General features: G+C 37.5%; 1 protein-coding gene across 3 annotated transcripts in view; it reads left to right on the top strand.

Annotated features, from left to right (window-relative positions):
• The window catches only part of LOC132396076 (lissencephaly-1 homolog), a 105,699-nt gene that overhangs the window by 13,048 nt on the left and 69,632 nt on the right, over positions 1-23,019 (top strand). For 2 of the 3 annotated variants that reach the window (XM_059973458.1, XM_059973459.1), the window contains exons 2-3: positions 14,090-14,319; positions 19,538-19,710. In XM_059973458.1, the coding sequence (XP_059829441.1) occupies positions 19,676-19,710 (35 nt within the window). In that variant the 5' untranslated portion in view covers positions 14,090-14,319; positions 19,538-19,675. The remainder of the gene's footprint in view (positions 1-14,089; positions 14,320-19,537; positions 19,711-23,019) is intronic. The other variant, XM_059973460.1, reaches the window with a different exon arrangement.

Here is a 23,019-nt window from a genome sequence, read left to right as displayed (position 1 = left end):
AAGAATAATGTGGGTTGCCTTAACGACTATCGCCCAGTAGCGCTCACGTCAACAGTGATTAAATGCTTTAAGAGGTTGGTTATGACCAGACCGAACACCTGGCACAACAAGGACCTGGACCCATTGCAATTTGCATATTGTCACAATAGGTCAATGGCAGGCGCTATCTCCATGGCTCTTCACATGGCTTGAGACCACTTAGACAACACAAACACCTATGTCAGGATGTTGTTCATCGACTATAGCTCAGCATTTAATACCATCAATCCCACAATCCTGATTGAGAAGTGCAGAACCTGGGCCTCTGTACCTCCCTCTGTAATTGGATCTTCAACTTCCTAACCAGAAGCCCACAGTCTGTGTGGTCTCTTCGCTGACAATCAACACTGGCACACCTCAGGAGTGTGTGCTTAGCCCACTGCTCTACTCTCTGTATACACATGACTCTGTGGCTAGGCATAGCTCAAATACCATCTACAAATTTGCTGATGATACAACCATTGTTGGTAGAATCTCAGGTGGTGACAAGAGGGCGTACAGGAGTGAGATATGCCTACTAGTGGAATGGTGCCACAGCAACAATCTGGCACTCAACATAAGTAAGACAAAGGAGCTGATTGTGGACTTCAGGAAGGGTAAGGCGAAGGAACACATACCAATCCTCATAGAAGGATTGGAAGTGGAGAGAGTGAGCAGCTTCAAGTTCCTTGGTGTCAAGATCTGAGATCTAACCTGGTCCCAACACATTGATGGAGTCATAAAGAAGGCAAGACAGCGGATATACTTTATTAGGAGTTTGAAGAGATTTGGCATGTTAACAAATGCACTCAAGAACGTCTTTAGTACCATGGAGAGCATTCTGACAGGCTGCATCACTGTCTGGTGTAGAGGGACTACTGCACCAGACCGAAAGAAGCTGCAGAAGATTGTAAATCTAGTTAGCTCCATCTTGGGCACTAGGCTACAAAATACCCAAGACATCTTTAGGGAGTGGTGTCTCAGAAAGGCAGCGTCCATTGTTAAGGACCTTCACCCAGGGCATGCCCTTTTTTCACTGTTACCATTAGGTAGGAGATACAGAAGCCTGAAGGCACACACGCAGTGATTCAGGAACAGCTTCTTCTCTTCTGCCATCCAATTCCGGAATGAACTTTGAAGCCTTGGACACTATTTCACCTTTTTAATATATAGTATTTCTGTTTTTGCACATTTTTAATTATCTCTTCAATATACGTAATTGATTTGTTTATTATTGTTTTATTTTATTTTTTTTCCCTCTCTGCTAGATTATGTATTGCATTGAACTGCTGTTGCTAGGTTAACAAATTTCTCATCACATGCCGGTGATAATAAACCTGATTCTGATTCTATTATAAAGCACTTTTTTGCAATAGTTTATTTTAAACTTTCACTCTATTTAATTATATAGTTATTATTTATTGATTGTATGTCATAGGAATTTTTATGTCTTGCTCTGTATTGCTGTCACTAAACAAGTTTCATTATGTCGATGATAATAAGTTTGATTCTGAACAGTTCATCCTGGAACTGACAAAAGCATGGTGACAGTTATAGTAGCATTGGTTTGGATGAGGTAGGAACTAAGATCGAAGCAATTTGACGTCAAGAATATTGGATTCAAAGGTCAGCATAAAAATGGATGCCTTACCAAAGGTCATTTCTAACTCTTGAACTGAAATAGTGACCTTGCACCTGAAGATAATGTCTGTGGATTTTTTATTCATGCAAGATTTAGTATTTCAAGTTGTTTGCTTACAGTGGGTTTTCATATTTAAAACGTTTTTAGTCCTGTGATTGGAAGTTAAATGATTTATTGCAAATATTGAATTGCTCAGCTTTCTGCAATTCACCTTCATCCCCAAACTGAAACCGTACAATGCTGGTAGTTTTGACCTAGGTTTTTCTCTTGTGTGTGCCAGTCTTCATCAAGTAACAAATAAAGTAGATCCTATTATTAGATGAATGTCTACTAATAAATGATGTAGAGTCTGGTGGGAACCTAGGTTGGGACTGCTGCTCCGCTCCTATGGATCCATTTTCATTATCTAGATAAAGATTCGTGAATGACAAGAGATTAGGTCATGTAATCGGGGCATACTTACAAAATTAGTTTGCAGTTTGATTTTGGTACAATGGAAAAATATGTTTATATTTGGCAGAAGTCTTTTTTTTCATGTTGACAAATGTAGCATTGTGCACAAGTGCCATCAGTGCCAAGCATGCACAGACCAAACTTGGAATAAAATTAAAAGCTAATCAGATGGAATAAAGGAGCTAAGTGGTTGTAATGCAGGACTCTTATAAGCAATCAGGAAGTAGATTCAGATGAAGTTAAAAACATGTATAATATTCAGGTAGAAAACCCTAACTAGACCACATTTTGCCAGTGACACTCAGATCTTGAAATAATAAGTCTTTAATTTGATTGAGGTGGAGAGCCTATGGCTGGTTATCACAGCCTGGTAGGGAAACACCAGTGTGATGTTGTGAGTATTGTAGATATCCTTAAATCATTTTAAAGTATAACAAAAATGATCCCTTTTTTAATTGGTGTCAGTTCCAGTATTGGTCTTGAAAACAGGGATTTTTAATTCAGGGTAAGCTTTAAAGATTTAACAGAAATATTTTGTGTGTTAAATATGCAGTATTGGTTCTGTGGAAATGTCGAATTTGGCTTGATAGGAAAATGAAAGGTTTGTGCCCAAGAGTGCTCCATGTGTAAGATTGTTCTACATAGAGTTGTAGGAGATTAAAGTGCTGGCTTAAATGATTGCAAATTCTCATTAGCAGGATATTTGTGGGATCTGTAATTTCCTGGAACCTTTTAGAGAAATTTTCCTGAATTATTTATTTTGAGGTTAGCTTATTTTGATATATTTTCAGTACTAATTTAGGTAGTAAAGATACTCATTATAGATCAACAATTATCTACTAGGTGAGAAGGTTGTGCATTCCCATCTTCCTGAGGCATGAGCATATAATGTTGCCTGAGAGTTCATTTCAGTGCAGTACTGAGGAAGTGTCATGTTTGAAGTGCTATTTCTAGAAGCTCTTAACTAGCACAGTCTTCTCTTGTGGATACAAATGAACCAAACTCTTATAACCATATAACAATCAGAGCACGGAAACAGGCCATCTCGGCCCTCCTAGTCCGTGCTGAACTCTTAATCTCACCTAGTCCCACCTACCCGCACTCAGCCCATAACCCTCCACTCCTTTCCTGTCCATATACCTATCCAATTTTACCTTAAATGACACAACTGAACTGGCCTCTACTACTTGTACAGGAAGCTCATTCCACACAGCTATCACTCTCTGAGTAAAGAAGTACCCCCTCGTGTTTCCCTTCAACTTCTGCCCCCTAACTCTCAAATCATGTCCTCTCGTTTGAATCTCCCCTACTCTCAATGGAAACAGCCTATTCACGTCAACTCTATCTATCCCTCTCAAAATTTTAAATACCTCGATCAAATCCCCCCTCAACCTTCTACGCTCCAATGAATAGAGACCTAACTTTTTCAACCTTTCTCTGTAACTTAAGTGCTGAAACCCAGGTAACATCCTAGTAAATCGTCTCTGCACTCTCTCTAATTTATTGATATCTTTCCTATAATTCAGTGACCAGAACTGTACACAATATTCCAAATTTGACCTTACCAGTGCCTTGTACAATTTTAACATTACATCCCAACTTCTGTACTCAATGCTTTGATTTATAAAGGCCAGCGTTCCAAAAGCCTTCTTCACCACCCTATCTACATGAGACTCCACCTTCAGGGAACTATGCACTGTTATTCCCAGATCTCTCTGTTCCTCTGCATTCCTCAATTCCCTACCATTTACCCTGTATGTTCTATTTGGATTATTCCTGCCAAAATGTAGAACCTTGTTGCTGCATTTTCAATGTTAATGCTCCACAATGACAGTTTTGTAACAATTATTTGGTTATTATGTCATTGGTTGTGCAATCTTGCTGCGCCTGTTAACTCCTGCATTTTCCTACATAGCAAAGGATTTCAAGCGTTATTGGTATTGCAGTCTGGTTATTGTTAAAGGTACCATATTAATGTCATTTAGTCTTTGCAAAATAAGTTATATATTAGGATTTCAAAAATCTGAAACAGACGTTGTGAAGACATTGAATGTTCATTGTTCTAGTTGCCAAATAGTATTTTTATTTCTCTGAATATTCCTTGGGATTGTTTTTGTATTTTAACTAGTACAGAAGCACTTCTGTTTAAAGTTGACTTACCTTGTTCACTTACCTGTGGTATAGATATTTCACCATACAAATCAATACATAATCTGCAGAAAGTACACACAGTCATCTTATCTCAGTGCGTTTTATATTACTTTCCATATTTGCTGACTTGGCTCCTAAATGGCTTAGCTCTGACATTAAGATTGTGGCAACTCTTTCTGCACTTCATTAGATGAATTTGTTTCACAGCTTTAACATTAAATCATAAGTACCTCAGTGTTATCATCCTTAATCAGTAAATGTTGCAGTTTAAGCCAGGTCCATGCAATCTTATATTTTAAGGTTTTCATTCTTGGTATGATTTTTGTTAAACTGGTCTGTGACTTCTCCAGGGCTTGGCAAATGCTGTATCAGCTGTAGTTTAAAAACACCAAGACCTACTTTGAATTGTCTAATGAAGTACCCTGCTTTTCAGATTCCTCCTACCCAGGCAGAGCTCAGTGCCTTGGAGGTGATTTTGGTAGCAGTGAGTCTAGTTCAGTAGTGTGCATTTGCCAAGAAGGTTTGGAAAGAAATGCCACTGTCGAGATGCATGCCAAATAGCTACACATCATGGTATTTTGTGCTGTATGGGCTGTTGCTATAGATGTCACGAAGGGTACAGCAATTACTGCTGGAAGATGAGCAATGATGAGACTATCCTTCGTTCTGAAACTTGTTACAATTCCAGAATTAAGTTCTGTCTGTGACTGGGTATTGCAGACCAGTACATTTCTACAGTTGTATGGTTACATAAAAAGGGTACAATCTAGCTCGCTGCAGCAACTGCAAAGGCTATGTGGGAAAAGTATAAAGCCCTCCTACATTGCACACTGAAGCGCAAGATCTGTGTAAAACCTTAAAGTTTTGCTTAAGTAATATTTTTTGGTTGGAAAATTAATGTAATGCTAATGAAGTATAAATTATGCAGTTGAATGTGGTATGTATCGTGACAATATGTGAGTACTACGCACTATTGCTAGTTTTACAAGTAAAATATATTTTTGAAACTAAGCAGTTTGAGCTCTGACATTGAGAAACTAATAGTGCTCTGAATTTAAATTCTAGCTCTTTTGAAAATTATACTTGTATGTTTTGGAAAAAGTTTTTTTTAAAAAATCAGATATTTTCATAATCTATAGCTACTTGGATTTCAAATTCTCATGTATTCTCTAATCTCAGTTGTGACATCATTGGTATATAAATATCTGGGTTAAAGTGGGGAAAGTCAGTGAAGCTTTTCTGATTTTCTTGAGTCTTATTCACATTAGCTAGAAAAGGAAACCATGACTTTTTAAACTTGTTTTTTTTTAAGTAAGATACTAGAAATTGCATTGGAAACCATTGACTATAAGGAGTTAAGAATTGGTTCAAACTCCTGGTGATCCCTGTGGACTAGTGGACTTTACCACAGTGTCTTAAAACAAATGGTTACTGAGATACTTGATGCTTTTGCTAAATATGGAGAAGTTTCCATTAGATTAGAATTATAGAATTCTTTCTTTTCCTCAAATGTAGAAAGCAAGGAGGTGGTTGTTCAGTCTCTCATGTCAAGTCCGATTCTTCATGACCTCATGGACTCCTGCACACCAAGCCGCCTTGTTGGAATCTGCCTCTCTAAGATCCCCCAAGGTCATACACGTTGTCTGAGTAATATTATTTATCCATCGTAGCCTCTGTCACCCTCTCCTCCCTTTACCTTCTGTTTTACCTAACACAAGAGTTTCCTCCAAGGAGTCCTGCCTTCTCATGATATGGCCAAAATATTTGAGCTTTTGTCTCAGACAAGCCTCCCAGTGAGCGGTCTAACTGTATCTCTTCAAATATTGACTTGTTGAATCATCTTGCTGTCCAATGAACTCAACACTTTCCTCCAGCATGTAAGTTCAAAGGTGTCGATTCTTTTGTATTCTGCCTTACTAATAGTCCAACTCTCACAACCATACATCACAAAACTGGAAATACCATAGACTTGACTATACGGATCTTCGTAAATGACATTATGTCTTTGCTCTTCAGTATTTTATATAAATTTGCCATTGTTGCTCTCCGTAGAAGTAAGACCCATGGCTATGGAGAGGAATAAACAGACAGACATGCTTTATTGATCCCGAGGGAAATTGGGTTTCGTTACAGTCGCACCAACCAAGAGTAGTGCAGAAATATAGCAATATAAAACCATAAATAATTAAATAATAAGTAACTTATGCCAAGTGGAAATAAGTCCAGGACCAGCCTATTGGCTCAGGGTGTCTGACATTCCGAAGGAGGAGTTGTAAAGTTTGATGGCCACAGGCAAGAATGACTTCCTATGACACTCAGTGTTACATCTCAGTGGAATGAGTCTCTGACTGAATGTACTCCTGTGCCTAACCAGTACATTATGAAGTGGATGGGAGACATTGTCCAAGATAGCATGCAACTTGGACAGCATCCTCTTTTCAGACACCACTGTCAGAGAGTCCAGTTCCACCCCCACAACATCACTGGCCTTACGAATGAGTTTGTTGATTCTGTTTGTGTCTGCTACCCTCAACCTGCTGCCCCAGCACACAATAGCAAACATGATAGCACTGGCCACCACAGACTAGTAGAACATCATCAGCATCATCCGGCAGATGTTAAAGGACCTCAGTCTCCTCAGGAAATAGAGACGGCTCTGATCCTTCTTATAGACAGCCTCAGTGTTCTTTGACCAGTCCAGTTTATTGTCATTTCGTATCCCCAGGTATGTGTAATCCTCCACCATGTCCACACTGACCCCTTGGATGGAAACAGGGGTCACTGGTGCCTTAGCCGTCCTCAGGTCCACCACCAGCTCAGCCTTTTTCACATTAAGCTGCAGATTAAACAGTCAATGTTTTGAGCCAAGCCCCTTCACCGGGACTGTTAGCTTAACTTCTATCAATGGAAACCATTATTGATTGTTTTTACAGGGGGGGAAATAAGGTAACCAGGCAGAGTGTGTGATGTTTTTTGAAAAAGAAGTATATTTGACCAATTTATTAGGGTTTGTGGAAGAACAACAAGTTGTAGATTTGATAATATACAATAGTTTATTGCAGAAGATGCATGTTCATGTTGCAAAGGGTAGCAAAGATCAAAGACTGGCTTCCAATAAGAAACTGAGTAAGTAAAAATCAATCTCTGCTTGGCAACATATGAGTAAGGGTGTGCCTCTAAGATCAGTACTCAGAGCTCAATTTTTTACAATTTGTGTGAATCAGATGAAGATCAGATCATTGCTAAATATAATAATAAAAAGTAAGAATGTCTTGCACATGATTGGAGGAAGACTTAGGGTTACATGGGTGAGTTAAGGAGGAGGGGAGATATCTAGCAAATGTAGCATAATGTAGAGGAAAATGTGAAATTGTCCATTTTGGAAAGAAAAATAATAAAGTGAACTATTAATATGATCTTTGTCCTAATGCATGAAAGGCTAGTAAGCAGAAGCATGAGATAATTAGGAAAGCTAATGTCAATATTCTTAATTGCAATGGGAATTGAATATAAAATTGGCCAAGTTCCAGTTGTAGGCTTCTGATAAGACCATCTGGAGTAATGTGTACAGTATTGGTCTCAAGGTATGTAAATGCAGTGAAAGCAGTTTAAAGACTTACGAGATTATTAGGGGGATGATATTTTTGGGAAAGATAAGGCAGGTTGCACCTTTATCTGCTGGTTTACTTAGAAGAATGAGGAGCACCTTGATGTATAATTGTATAATTGTATAATTGTATAATTCTGAAGGTTCTTGTTATTAATTTATTTCCCTTTGTCAGCGTATCCAGACCATGGTTAAGAATCACCCATTTAGGTTGGTGCTGGGTACAGCACAGAAACAGGCTCTTTGACTTGTAATGTCTGTGGCTGAATACACTGCTAATTTAAATTGATACTATGTGTCTGCATGTGGTGTGTAATCCCTCTCATTCCTACCTGTTAAATGTTACTATCATATCTGCTTCCACAATTTCTCCAAGCATTTAATTTCAGGTACTTACCACCTCTCAAAAATCATCTTTAAACTTTCCCTCTTTCAGCTTAAAGTAGTATTTGACATTTCTAACCTGGGAAAAAAAGACCTCAACTGTGGACACAGTCTGTGACCCTTACCTGGTTGCTCCTCAGCTTCTGATGCTCCAGAGTAAATAGTTTGTTCAACTAATCCAGGCAGTATCCTGATAAACCTCTTCTACAACCTCTGCAAAATTCACACATCCTTCCTGTAAGGTGGTGACCAGTCGCATACATTATTCCAAGTATGCCTTAACCAAGGTTTTTTTTATATATATCTGCCACATTAAGGCTGATTTATACTTGTGCGTATGGGCTACACCGTAGCCCTGATTTTCACTTCGGTGAGCATACTTCGGTGTGCGCCAAATCCTAGTTGGCGGTGCTGTTTCTATGCCACTGTGTTGAGTTTCTTCATGAGAGACATGGACAAGGAAGTGCATTTCAAACATCTTCGCATGTTGGCAGGTAGATTTGACGACTTGGTTCATCCAGAAACATAGAAAATAGGTGCAGGAATAGGCCATTCGGCCCTTCGAGTCTGCACCCCATTCAGTATGATCATGGCTGATCATCCAACTCAGAATCCTGTACCTGCTTTCTCTCCATACCCCCGATCCCTTTAGCCACAGGGCCATATCTAACTTCCTCTTAAATATAGCCAATGAACCAGCCTCAACTGTTTCCTGTGGCAGAGAATTCCACAGATTCACCACTGTGTGAAGAAGTTTTTCCTCATCTCGGTCCTAAAAGGCTTCCCCTTTATCCTTAAACTGTGACCCCTTGTTCTGGACTTCCCCAACATCGGAAACAATCTTCCTGCATCTAGCCTGTCCAATCCCTTTAGAATTTTATATATTTCAATAAGATCCCCCCTCAATCTTCTAAATTCCAGTGAGTATAAGCCTAGTCGATCCAGTCTTTCTTCATATGAAAGTCCTGCCGTCCCAGGAATCAATCTGGTGAACCTTCTCTGTACTCCCTCTATGGCAAGAATGTGTTTCCTCAGATTAAGGGACCAAAACTGCACACAATATTCTAGGTGCGGTCTCACCAAGGCCTTGTACAACTGCAGTAGAACCTCCCTGCTCCTGTACTCAAATCCTTTTGCTATGAATCCCAACATACCATTTGCCTTTTTCACCGCCTGCTGTACCTTCATTCCCACCTTCAGTGAGTGGTGTACAATGACACCCAGGTCTCGTTGCATCTCCCCTTTTCCTAATCGGCCACAGTTCAGATAATAATCTGTTTGCCTGTTCTTGCAACCAAAGTGGATAACCTCACATTTATCCACATTAAATTGCATCTGCCATGAATTTGCCCGCTCACCTAACCTACCCAAGTCACCCTGCATCCTCTTAGCATCCTCCTCACAGCTAACACCGCCGCTCAGTTTCATGTCACCCGCAAACTTGGAGATGCTGCATTTAATTCCCTCGTCTAAATCATTAATATATATTGTAAACAACTGGGGTCCCAGCATTGAGCCTTGCAGTACCCCACTAGTCACTGCCTGCCATTCTGAAAAGGTCCTGTTTACTCCCACTCTTTGCTTCCTGTCTGCCAACCAATTCTCTATCCACATCAATATTGTACCCCCAATACCATGTGCTTTAACTTTGCACACTAATCTCCTGTGTGGGACCTTGTCAAAAGCCTTTTGAAAATCTAAATATACCACATCCACTGGCTCTCCCCTATCCACTCTACTAGTTACATCTTCAAAAAATTCTGTAAGATTCTTCAGACATGATTTTCCTTTCACAAATCCATGCTGACTTTGTCCGATGATTTCACCTCTTTCCAAATGTGCTGTTATCACATCTTTGATAACCGACTCTAGCATTTTCCCCACCACCGATGTCAGACTAACTGGTCTATAATTCAATGGTTTCTCTCTCCCTGCTTTTTTAAAAAGTGGGGTTACATTAGCCACCCTCCAATCCTCAGGAACTAATCCAGAATCTAAGGAGTTTTGAAAAATTATCACTAATGCATCCACTATTTCTTGGGCTACTTCCTTATTGCAGACCATCTGGCCCTGGGGATTTATCTGCCTTTAATCCCTTCAATTTACCTAACACCACTTCCCTACTAACATGTATTTCCCTCAGTTCCTCCATCTCACTAGACCCTTGGTCCCTTACTATTTCCGGAAGATTATTTATGTCCTCCTTAGTGAAGACAGAACCAAAGTAGTTATTCAATTGGTCTGCCATGCCTTTGTTCCCTATGATCAATTCACCTGTTTCTGACTGTAAAGGACCTACACTTGTCTTGACCAATCTTTTTCTTTTCACGTATCTATAAAAGCTTTTACAGTCAGTTTTTATGTTCCCTGCCAGCTTTCTCTCATAATCTTTTTTCCCTTTCCTAATTAAGCCCTTTGTCCTCCTCTGCTGGTCTCTGAATTTCTCCCAGTCCTCAGGTGTGCTGCTTTTTTTTGCTAATTTATATGTTTCTTCTTTGGACTTGATACTATCCCTAATTTCCCTTGTCAGCCACAGGTGCACTACCTTCCCTGGTTTATTCTTTTGCCAAACTGGGATGAACAATTGTTGTAGTTCATCCATGCAATCTTTAAATGCTTGCCATTGCATATCCACCGTCAACCCTTTAAGTATCATTTGCCAGTCTATCTTAGCTAATTTCGCATCAGTGTACAGAGATGGCGGAGAACAAGCAACCGGAAATGCAATGCTACCAAGCGGACCAATCGCAGCTGTTGCAGTCTGCGTCGCCGTGACACGAGTTACCTTTTTGGGGAGGTGCATGTCGCCCTACAGCGTAGGTACGACATAGGGTACACAGTACCTATGGCGTACGTGCAACACAGAAATATAAATCAAGCTTTACTCCCTTACTCTTGTACTCAGTGCCCTAATTGGTAAAGGCAAGTAAGATACCTTTACCATCCTATCTACTTGTGCAGCCACTTCCATATATTACCAATCCATATATTGCATAGTTGCGGTACAGTTCCTTTTAAGGATCTTGAGCTTTTGGAATTATGTCCCTCAAATGTTGCTACCTTTAATTTTAAGACAAATAAATAGGTTCTTACAAAGAGGGCTGAAAAATCACTTGTGCTGGGCAGAAACATGGAGTTTTAACTGGATAAACCATGAGCTTTCGAATGGTGGAGTAGGCTCAAGGGACCTGCTCCTAATAATGTTTTTTTGACCTTTTCATCTAGTATCAATGCAGAGATCAAGTTGTTTTAATTTTGCTATTAGTACTCAATGATGAACACAGCTAATTTGTGGTAGTCAGAATAGTTGAAATTACAATGTTAATCTTAAGATGTTGATCTTAAATGATCGTTTACTGTCAGCGTGTGGATGGGTAGTATTGCAGTTGTTCACCTTTTGTTACCCTGAGAATATGGTGATGCATGCCTGCTGTGACCTGCCCAACTTTGTTAGCCTGTGACATTTTTTTTCTTTGTTCTCTTTAATTATAGTTAAGCAATTGAGTTGCTGGAGCATTTGTGAAGATGGGAATCATATCTTTTGGAGTTGGAGTTACATATGCATCCCTGGGTATTGAACAGGTTCTGTTTTTACAGACATCAATTTGATTTTTGTAAGAAAATGCACAAATTCTTTCTATGGTAACCACAACTCAACAGTATTGCAATGAATGACATCAAAAGCACAAGACTGATTTGAAAGATTAATTACTAAATGTGGAGAGAGAGGGGAAATTAGTTCTTGCATTTGTAAGAATAAATGTATGTAGGTGTTAGACTTTTCAAATTTGATATTACAAGTGCTCATTTGTGTGTAGGAGTGTTCATTAGTCAAGTGTTTGTCACCTGGAGACATTCTGTATCCTGAACAAGCAGTGTTGATTTGCTGATCCAATTAATTTGCTGAACACTGTTTGTTAATAGTTATATTTTCCAGCAATATATATATTTAAATTGCTTTGATTCAATAAAAGCCAAAAGTTTCAGATTTTACCAACTATGTAGGGGCATGGAGTGATTGTTGATTCATTGTTGAAAAGGAAGATAGATTTTAATAGCCAAGTGTACAGGGTGAGAATCTGATAAACTAATTTCAGAATAGAATGAGTAAAATTTGAATAATTTCAGTTAAGGGGGGCATTTTGACATTGGTGCTGTGTTAATTTGGGCAGCTTCTTGTTTTTTAAGTTCTGTTTCCTCACATTTGTGCATGCTTTCTATTTGATGGCTTATTTTAAAATACATATTGTGGAATTGCTTGAATATCCACTAACATAGAGGTGGCATTATAAATCTGATGCTGAGAACACATGTATTTTACCTTCCAAATTATCTCAACATCAAGTTTGAGATCAGACTAGAGGTGAAATAAAAGAGCAACATGGCAATTTTTTTACAAAGTGATCAAGAAACACCATGTAAAAGGAATGAAAGTAAGTACTCCATGTACAGTTTTAATATTAAGAAGGATAATAAAAATATAAAGACGATTATAAAATAACGTGGCAGGACTAGGCTTTGCTGTCACTTTTGAAACTGGTCTGCCATTCAACAAAGTCATGGTCAACTTTTACATCTGAATATTGAAATTATTTCATCGACCCTTTATGCTGCTGGTCAGGCCAAATTTCGGACATTCTAGCAAGGGGAAAGCTGAAGTGAATGGTAGTTCAAACTGTGTATTGATCTGTCAGTAGCTCACAAATGTACTGAGTGTACTGTATTTGATCTTCCTCCAGAATTCCATATTTTCCTCTTGAGTTGGTAACAGTGTACTCTTAACCTGTTATAAAATATATTGAACAAAACATTTTTATTTCTTCGGTTTTCATTTGGATGCAGATGATTTCATTTTATTTGGATGTGTGTAATTTTCCTCATTTTAAATTGACAGAATTAATAGCCTTTTTTCCAAGCAATAAAACTTTATCACTGGTTTATAAATTTGTGTAATAAGTATGTTTACAGAAGAGCAGTTTGTTAAAGCAGTGTTTGGGGAAAAAACATTATAGAATGCTGTAAAATATTGATGTACTTTAATTGATAGCCCCATCCTACATGCAGTCACTATGACCACTACACTCACTCTTCCATTACCCAGTCATACCTGGTCTTTTGGCACCTGAAATTACCTTCCTAGTTGTTGAGCTTGTAGGGTGTATGTAATTCCAACCCTGAAATGCTTTGACTGCTGATTAAGCTACATCATCCTTTCCCTTAAATCTCCCAGCTGTAAAAAGGTTGCAGATGTCTCTTCATGCAAGTGGAAATACATTCAAAGAATGTCAAAACTAGTGGCTTTAAATTTTAAAGAATTGAATTTGAATTGATTTATTATTGTCATATATACCAACATATGAGCATTTCTTCCAATGTGGATATTTTTTGCCATTCATGTTCTTGTTAACTATGATTTTTTTGCTAAAATTATTAGCAAACTCTGGAAAAATCTTTGGTGGTGTAAACATGCACCTAAACACTGCCATTTTCCTCCAGTGTTTTTCAACCACATCTTCAACTTCCATTTCTGGTAACATATATACACTGTACTCAGTTGTTTCAAAGATGTCAGTATATTGGAGTGTAACCATCTATATCTCAACGAGTATGACTAGTGATACTTCTACAGCCAACTGTCACTGCCATTAGCTTAAATCCTACCGAAAAATTTGGAACATGTTATTATACAATCATTTCTACCTTCAAAACAGTCACAGGAATAAGGTGGTGAAGTTCTTTTAAAAAATACATTCAAATTTGCAATGGCTAGTAAACAATCACTGTCATTCAGAATGTGTTGTCTATATTCTGAATTTTTCTGATTTAATTTACAGGTGAAATGAATATTGGGTGTTGAATGTCACCAAGCCTCCCTTTGACTCTTGGATTTGGCTACTGCAAAGGTGTTTTGGATTGGCAGAGGGCCACTGTGTGGCAGTACTTAACAAATTAGGAGTTTGCAAGGAATTTGGATCTCCCGTGGAGGAGGCAGCAGCTGCTGTACAAATCAGACCTGATTTCACACAATCAAAATGGTGTTGTCACAGAGACAAAGAGATGAACTGTAAGTACTCCAGGAAGAGAACCTTATTGCATTAGTATGAGATTGAACTAGTGCCTTTTCGTCTGCCACTTATTTATTGTCCGTTTAATTTTAAAATTGAAATTGCAGTTTCTGACTCCAACATCATTTATTTTAATTCTAAAGGACATGAAGCATGATCGGTGAATATTAAAACTTGAGTTTTTGCTTATTATCTGCACAGTGGTGCAGTTAAAACTAACATTGAAGCCTAAAATATTTAAGTTTATCTGCAGTAAATGCTGCTTTTCAGAATGAAATAACTTAATGCCACTGCAGTTAACACAAATTTGAAAAGTTAAATCTGAAATTTACTTAAAAGTCCTGTTGTTTTAATGTTGCTTAATTTGAATTACACAGTAGATTTCCAAAAGAAAAGTAAATCAGATTTTAATCAATGTAATATACCGGTATTATGTATCTTGTTGGTACTGCATTGGAGTTTCAAGTCTACTCTGAATTAAATTGCAGGGTTTAGACAGCTGAGGAAGCAAAATAAAAATCTGTGATTAAATATTTAATATTATCCAATATATGTAGCATATTCACATTGTTAAGCCTACTGATGCCACAAAAAAGACAGTGATCAGTTTATAATTGGCTATGTATTTAATTTTATTTGTAAACTTGCAATTCATCCAAAGGATACATGTTAACAATTTCAGCTAGTTTTTTGTTGAAGCACTGAAATAACCCAGTGGTGTAATCTTATCTTTTGTTTGGCAATGCTGAAGGATGTGAGGTGGTATTCTGCAAAGCTGCAATGCAGAGTTGTGATTAAACATCCACCCCTTAAACTCAACTGCACATTTAGTAGTTTATTCAACTGTTTATTTTGGTGTCACTAGAAAGTGAAGCTTTATTAAACAAAAATCTTCAATTTCTCTGTACAAATGAGTTTTATAGTGATATAACATTGATTAATATTGGAATAGTAATCACCTTAATTGATATTAATCTGAGAAGGAACACTTAGATTTTCATGCACATCTGCATACCGTTTGCTGTCAGATTGAATTCATCTACAAGCAGGTAACCATTGTTAGTAATGCCACCTCAACAGCTATGAGAATTTCTTCACCATATTGACTGTTGAGATTCACAAAGGTAGCTTACCAGTATTTTCTCCAACATCTGTCTTTACAATGTCTACCTTCTCTGGATGAACAGGAAAAAACTAGGATTTCTTGAATGCAAATAATCCTCTGTGGAAGATTGACCTTTTTGGTCAGGAAGAACTTTGCAAAGAAATCTTGTACCCTGTATTGCCTTTTAAATAAGAACTTAAGTGAATGATTTGGTGATCAAAATAGTAACAGGAATGTTATTTGTACTTCACGTTAACAATTCTGTTCAATGAATATTTACAAACTTTAGAATTAATGAGCTACAATAAGAATCTAAAGTACAAAAAGCACGAGTATGAAATATTTACCTAAACCCTTTATTGTGCTGAATTTGCATTTGAACTAAAGACACTAGTGAAAGGTGTCCTTATTCAAACTCTCAATTACAAAAGCAACCACTCACATCTTGCTCAGCGTAGTACCTGCCAAGATACATGGTGATCAGACTCAGGCAAACTTATGACTTCCTTCTGTTCTCTGAATCCCACACTTGAAGCTTTCCTTGCAAGTGTTGGTTCTAGATCTCTGGAACAGCATGGAAACATGGGATTGCAAGTACTGTAAGGAGTTAAATAGTGTTTTCATGAACAATTTCCCATCTAATATTGCCTAATGATATAGGACCAAGTTGATAATCTAGTGCAGTGACTTGTCTAGTGACTCATATTGAGCAAGTTGGATACAAAGAGCATGTACGTATGTACGGTCTTTTAAAACTAGTAATTATTCTCCATTTTAGGTACATAATTTCTTAGGTTATTATTTCTAAACTGTTGTGCCCCTTCCACATTTCCCCAATGCCAGAGAGTCCTGTTAAAGTCTGGTTTCAAAGTACTGATTGGCCTTGGAATCTGCTTAAATTATTAATATTTGAGCCTAGATGGGCAGTTTGACTCCTTTAAGAAATAGAATAACTGAATAGAGAAAGAGGCGTTTGATTATTTCCTAATCCAAAAAAAGGATAATTTAAAATATGATAACTTGCTCAAATTATCCTTCTGAATTCAAAGGAATCAATTCCATACATTTAGCTACCATCGAGCTTGGGCACCTTTGCAGTTGATATTTGATAACAAGATTTCTTTACTAAGTTATCAAAGAACTTTGGACTGACTAGGATGTATGTCTATTGGTAATTGAAATGATTGTACTTTGTTGATAATTGTGCTGTACTCGCCCAATAGAGAATCAAACTTTTATAATGAATAATTTCTTCAGTATGGTGACTAAAAATCACATTTTAAATTTCTTAATTTGTTCATTGCATTTGTGATCTACAGGTTCCATACCCAGAGAATTATTGTTCTTATTATGCCTATCGTATGAATTTACTGTAAAGGTTTTATTCAGTTTGCTGTTCAAGACATGACAGAATTGAAAATTAACCCAGGGTGCAAATTATTGTAGAAATGAACAAGCTAACTACTGGAGGAACTTGACAGGTTGAGGAAAATCTGTGTGTGTGGGAGGGAGGGGTTGGGGGAGCAATAAGGAATTGATTTGAGTTTCTCCAGCAGTTTATCTTTTTTCCCTCCAGTGTCCAGCATCTGCAGTCTTTTGTATCTCTGCTGTAAAAAAAATCTGCCATTCTGCGCAGTAAAAGCTTTGCAGTCTAAACACAAACTGCAGATTTGCACATCAGAATAAAACAGAAAATGCTGAAATTATTCAGCAGCTGAAGCAAAATCTGAAAAGAAAGAAAATCCTCATAGTTTCAGATCCTTATCTCTAAATAGAGCAAGAAAAGATTAGAAATTAATCATGTTTTATTTTGTAGAAAAGGATAATTAGTAGTGTGGAGAGAACAAAGGGTAAGTGTGGGATAGGATGGGGACAAAGAGGGAGTAAATGACTAGTACTCGCACTGGCTGTTGAAACTTTTAATGGTGATTGATCTATCTGGAGAATGTGTAAATTAGGACAGAAAAAAATTGAAAATAGAACTGAAATATATATAAATACTGGGAAGTTTAAAGTAAAATAACATGCTAGTAATAACCAGCAAGTCAGATAGCATCTATAGAGAGAGAAAATGAGGTTGATGTTACAAATTCCCTATTTTTCATTACATTTGAGAACTGGAAAGCTTGGCAACTGCAGCAGTAGTTGCATAAAATGGTTGAATTCACTGTTAAGCCCCGAGAGCAGTAATGTCCATTTGGGAAAATAAAAATATGCAAAAGTAGAGACGATTATTGATAATTCAGTATCAACTGTGATTCTTTAGATAGTAAACCAGTCTGCATCCAGGCAGAATAAGCCTGGATATTATCTGTAAAAATGTGTTTTTGGGAGTGCAAATTTAGTTGACAATTGGTCAAATGAAGCAAGAGATCCTGAGATAAACAAGTCTCAAAAACACTTAATGCCTAGTTCATCCCAATCCTTAAAGACTTTGTCAGTCATGGAAGGGATAAAAAAAAATTAAGGAGAATGGGAGATGATAATGAAAAATTCGCTAAACCAAAAAATTTTCCTAAATTGAGACCAAATCCTTAAAATTTGCTTAACAATTATGTTATCTGTTATTTTATTTGCTGAAAAAGAGGAAAACCACATTTTTACAGATACCTTCAAATTAGAGATTTCTTACGTTTCCATTTAACTACTTTTCCTATAGGTCTTTATAAAAATTTACTGGACAATCTTTTAATTTTAAAACCTTTTGTTAATGGTTCTATTACCGGTATCTATAACATGTTGATTGATTCTAGTCAAGACTTTTTAGATAAAATAAAAAAAGCTTGGGAGGATGACCTAAATTGTCAGATTTCTAATGATAGATGGAATAAAATTCTTAAACAGGTTAATAAATCATCTTTCTGTGCTCGTCCTTCTCTTCTACAATTTAAAGTGGTTCATAGAGCTTACATTTCTAAACAGAAGCTGTCCAGTTTTTATCGGAATGTTTCTGCACTTTGTAATAAATGCAACTCTTCTGATGCCTCTTTAGTTCATATGTTTTGGTTTTGCCCTAAAATTGAAAAGTTTTGGCGGGAAGTATTCCATACCTTCTCACAACATTTTAAGGTCCAGTTTGACCCAAATCCCCTTACTGCCTTGTTTGGTATTCTTGCAAATGAAGATATAACTTTAAATACTCCTAACCTACAGGTTTTAGTTTTTACCTCTCTTTTAGCAAGAAGAGCAATTTTGCTTAAATGGAAGGAGTCTACCCCTCCTACACATCTTCAATGGCAACATGATATTATGTTTTATTTAAATTTAGAAAAGATCCGCTGCTCAGTCTTAAATTTGAAACAATCTTCTTATGATATTTGGGGACCTTTCCTAAATTACTTTTCCAATTTATAAAGTTTAACAGTGCACAGATTTTTATGTATATTTTTATCTTCTCTTAAGTGAATATTTTTTTTCCTAATTATCCATTATCATCCAACAGCTTTTTTCTTTGGTAGTTGGTAGGGGGTTGACTTTTTTTATATAAAAAATCTCTTTTATGATGTATGACCTATTTTTAAATTTTTGATTAGAGAGTGGTATACCTTTATGTGTTATGCTATAACATTTTGACCAATTTTGTTACAATATATGAATGTACACAAGTTATGTTGAGATGTATCTATGTGTTGCACTTTGTAAATCTTGTTTTTTTTCTTCTGAATAAAAATAAAAATATTGTAAAAAGAAAAGCTTGGATATTATACCACACAATTGCTGGAACAATAGAAATATCTAGTTATCTCTACTGTGACATTGCATCATTGGGAGTTACTAATGATCAGATTCTGAATTGGAGTAGCTATGCATTCAATTAAGTTACTAGCAGCAGTTTGAGGCTAGGAATTCAGAGACAAGTAACTCACCTCCTGCAAGGCTCCTGTTAAAAGTGTGATCATCCAATTGTCCAGGTGAGTACAGCTTCAACAGCAGTTAAGCATGAACCCTTGCAGGACAAAGTGAGTCACTTGATAGAAACTCCCATCCATAACCATTCACACTCTCCAGCACTGATGCACATTACTGTGCACTTGTAATGCTACCGTGACACTGTAATTTCCCTTGGGATCAATAAAGTATCTGTTTATCTAGCAATTTGTGTCATCTAATAGATGGACTACAGCTACTGGCCAACACTCGCGAGTCAGCAATTTTCAAACCCACTATCTCTGAACAGTTAGAAGACGGGCAGCAAGAGTGTGGAAATTCACCACTTGGATCTTGATCTCTAAGCCACTTATTATCCTGACATGGAAATATGTTACTGTTCTTGCACCAACTCTAGGTCAGTACCCTGAAACTCCTTTCTTAACTGCATTGAGAGTACACAAGTGTATTTAAGGAGGCAGCTGGTCTCCCATCTTGAGGGCAATACGAATGGCTGATTAAATGCTGCCTCAATCTGCAAAGCCTACATGACTTGAATGATTTTTACAGTTCCTTGAACTTGCATTGCACTTCATTGACAAAATTTAGGATTACAAAGATAGAGATCAGAGGGGAATGAAGAATTAAAGGAACAGGAAACTGGAGGCATAGTTCTTGTGGACTGATTGGAGATGTTGTGCAAAGCAAAAACATCTTTGGTGTAAAGACAGGTTCATAAGAACCAAATGCAATAAACTAAATTAGACAAAAAAAAAGTGAATTGCTGGCTTTGACATGAAAAAGTCTACAGATGCTGGAAACCCAAAGCAACACACACAAAATGCTGGAGGAACTCAGCAGGTCAGGTAGCATCTATGGAAATGAATAGTCGACATTTCAAACCAATATCCTTCTTCAGGACTGAACTGCTGAACCAGCATTTTATGTGCATTGCTTTGAATTGCTGACTCGTGTGGGGAAAAATGGTGGCTAGGAAGGGAAGAGGGAAAAGGGTAGTCATTCTAAATATTTTATAAAGCTCTTTTGGTGGCTTGAGTGAAGATTATAGTATCAGAACCATAGAAAAGTACAGCACAGAAACAGCCCCTTCAGCCCATTTAGTCTGTGCAGAACCATTTAAGCTGCCTAGTCCCATCAACCTGCACCCAGACCCTAGTGCTCTGTACACCTACTATCTGTGTAACTATTCAAACTTCTCTTGAATGTTGAAGTTGAACTCGTGCACCACTTCAACTTCTTCCACGTTTTCACCACCCTCTAAAGAGGTTTCCTCTCATGATCCCCTTAAACAGTTTACCTTTCATCCTTAACCCAGACCTCTAGTTGTAACCCAATCTATCCTCGATGGAAAAAGCTGACTTGCATTTACCCTACCTATACCCCTTATAATTTTGTATCCCTCTATCAAATCTCCCGCAATCTTCTGAGTTCAAGTAATAAAATCCTAAAATTCAGGAAATAGCAAAAGTGAGTTACAAATTAGTTAACATTAAGCTTGAGCTCCTGAGCACCGAATGAAGAAAAGTTGTAAAAATGATATAGGTGATACTTCCGGTAAGATGGCGATTGCTTAGCTGCTCCGTACTTTTGTTGCATTATTTTCGCTATCTTTGCACTAAATATCTCCATTTTTTAAACCTTAATTAGGAACTTTATTTAGTTTCTTTTACTTGCCTGTGAACACATCTACCTTACAATGTCTAGCAAGAGTTCTAAATCCAGGAGAAAGGAAGTTCCAGCTCTGCCTTCTGAAACCCTCGCTGCGCTGGAACAGCATCAAGACGATATTTTAAAGGAATTTAGAACCGCTTTCAAACAGCTGGAAGCCAAACTGGATCGGATCAACGATAGAGTGGACGAACATGCTGAACACTTATCTCGCATCGATTTGACTTCTGAAGATTTAGAAAGTCGTGTTCGATACTTGGAGACTGTGTTTCAGCCTAGAGGGGAAATGTAGCAAACTCCTTTCTAAAATGGTGGATCTCGAAAATTGGAGCAGACGCTGTAACCTTCAAATTCTTGGGTTGCCAGAGGCCACTGAACAGGGATCAACCATGAAGTTTTTTGCTGAGTTTCTCTGTGAGATATTCGGGAAAGATTTGCTTCCGAACCCGCCTGAGCTCAAAAGGGCACACAGGGTCTACGTTCCCCCCGGAATTCTGGGCTCCCGCCCGCCACCGGTAATTTTGTGCTTTCATCAATACCAGGTAAAACACTGTCTGATTATGGAGGCACGTGGCAGAGATACTTTTACTTTCCAAAATACAATCATTCGCTTTGTGGAAGATTTTGCACCCCAGATCTTAAAGATGCGTGCTGAGTTTAAAGGCGTAATGAAAGTGCTTTTTGATCGTGGTTTTAAACCCTCTCTTCGCACTCCTGCCGATTTACGAATCACGCTTAATACTGGAAAATATAAGTGGTTTAAGTCAGTGAAGGAGGCTGAGGCATTTGTTGCAAGTCTTCCGGCTATCCAGCCATCTTTGGAACCCGATCGGACCTCCTAAAATGGTGGATAAGTACTTCTCGTAGTAAAATTACTTTTTCTGGACTCAGACTTTACTTGAATCACTCAGACATTATTTATTGAAACTCTAAGGGCTGTTGACAATCTCTCCCTGGATTTGGTGTGTCTTTTTTAAATAGATATTCTGTGCTTAATGTTTCCCTATGGGCGTTTAAATAGTACTTGTGTAATCTATTTTATTCTTGTATAACTTTATCTATAGAGTTCTACAATTGACTCTAACTTGTTTTGGAGGTTTGAAGTCTTTATTAAAGGCCTCCCTGTTTGTTGGTTCACAGTTTAACTGCTGATTATTTTCTATTTATTAATTTTTTCGCCTTTTCTTTTGATCTTTGATTTTTTTTTCCCTTTCTGTAAATGGTTGATAAGTACTCTTCTTGAATCTATAATTTTCCCCTTCCTCCTTTTTTTCCCTTTCTCTTACTTTATTCTTCCATAATTTTTCACGGGTAGGTTAGTTTTGGTTTTCTTCCGATTTTCTCTGTATTAAGTTTTATAGTTCTGCAGAAGATGTTCCAATTTGTAGTTATGTTTTCTAGTGCATAAACTAGTTACTATTTGCTATAGTATTTATAAGGAACTGCTGTTAATGACACAGATCTGGAAGTTATATTTGGGTTAATTTTTTTGGTAGAGCTAGCTGCTTTTTTTGGTAGCCGTCCAAAGCCGTTTGGTTGGGGTGGGTTTTCCAGTTCCAACATCACTCACTGTATTTATTGTTCGTCTTTATTGCTCAGGACATGTTTATGTTTTGATTTCACGAAACTATGTTTACATTTCTGCTCCCAGACTGCTATTGTATTGCTTGACTTTTTATATGCCTGCTGCCTTTTATGCATTAGTACTTGATAATGGCTAGTGCACTTAAATTCGTGAGCTGGAATGTAAAGGGATTGAATCACCCTGTTAAAAGGAGGAAGGTATTCTCACATATTAAACAACTCAAAGCTGACATTGCTTTCCTTCAAGAAACTCATATTCGTTGTTTTGAAAACTCCCAGCCTCTGTCAAAGTGGGCGGGTCAGCATTTTCATTCATCCTTTGCCGCTAAAGCTCGGGGAGTCTCCATTCTTATTAACTCAAATATTCCTTTTGAACTCCATAATAATATATCTGATACAAATGGCCGTTTTATTATTGTTTCTGGTAAACTATACAACACTAAAGTTGTACAAG

The sequence above is a fragment of the Hypanus sabinus genome, chromosome 6 (genome assembly GCF_030144855.1).
Source record: "Hypanus sabinus isolate sHypSab1 chromosome 6, sHypSab1.hap1, whole genome shotgun sequence".
Taxonomy (NCBI): domain Eukaryota; kingdom Metazoa; phylum Chordata; class Chondrichthyes; order Myliobatiformes; family Dasyatidae; genus Hypanus; species Hypanus sabinus.
Note: the sequence above shows the minus strand (reverse complement) of the source record. Positions and strands in the feature narration are given on the sequence as shown.